Genomic DNA, 723 nt, shown 5'->3' with positions numbered 1-723 from the left:
GCACCAGATGTTCCCCCAACAAGAAGCAACGAGCGGAAGAAGACGGTGACCTGGAGATAACGAGCGACGCATCCCTCTTTCGGATGCTGAGTCCGTCTGCGCCTAAGCAGAAGGCGTCTTCACAGCAGGTCTACAGTTTCTCCAACATCCTCAAGTTGCAACAGCAGGAGGAACTCTCACTCGAGGTAAGACTCCTCTGGTGGTTTTTGATATTGAGAAAGAGGATGGTTGGCCCAATTTTTAGATCTGAAATAGATTTATGAAGATAGAAGGTATTACTGACTTTTAGAGACACGCGAATAGCTGTGTTAGAAAAATGTCCATTCGGTATATCTCTCTGTGTCAGTGTGCATATGTATATGTTATTGATATGCTATATACATGCCTTATTTATTCATTTGTAAATTTATGTAAAAAAACATTATTCCTGTTTATTTAGTTTTCAAATAGTTGATAATTGATTTACCAATGTTACCCAAATTTTTCATATTACTCGATCTGATTTTCTACTCTTTTTCAGCTTTATTGATCACTCATGTTCTTTCTGTGTTTTTTGCACCCCTCACTCTTTCCCCTTTTATAACAGACAGAAGAAGTTCCTTCTGTGACGTGGACAGAGCAGCTGGCAGTCGACTGGAGCCTCAAGAGCAGAGTGCGATTCAAGTCAACCAAGCCCCTCCCATGGAAACACAACTTTAAGGTTTGTAAATCATGTGTGGTGTT

General features: G+C 40.7%; 1 protein-coding gene across 1 annotated transcript in view; it reads left to right on the top strand.

Annotated features, from left to right (window-relative positions):
• LOC119588532 (protein downstream neighbor of son homolog) overlaps nt 1-723 on the top strand; it is a gene marked incomplete at its 3' end in the record, with an annotated part of 12,599 nt that overhangs the window by 3,241 nt on the left and 8,635 nt on the right. Inside the window, 2 exon segments of the mRNA XM_037937170.1 lie at nt 8-185; nt 587-700. Coding sequence (XP_037793098.1) covers nt 8-185; nt 587-700 — 292 coding nt within the window.

The sequence above is a fragment of the Penaeus monodon genome, chromosome 24 (assembly GCF_015228065.2).
Source record: "Penaeus monodon isolate SGIC_2016 chromosome 24, NSTDA_Pmon_1, whole genome shotgun sequence".
NCBI lineage: Eukaryota > Metazoa > Arthropoda > Malacostraca > Decapoda > Penaeidae > Penaeus > Penaeus monodon.
The sequence above is the reverse complement of the archived record's forward strand: the minus strand, read 5'-3'. Positions and strand labels throughout refer to the sequence as shown.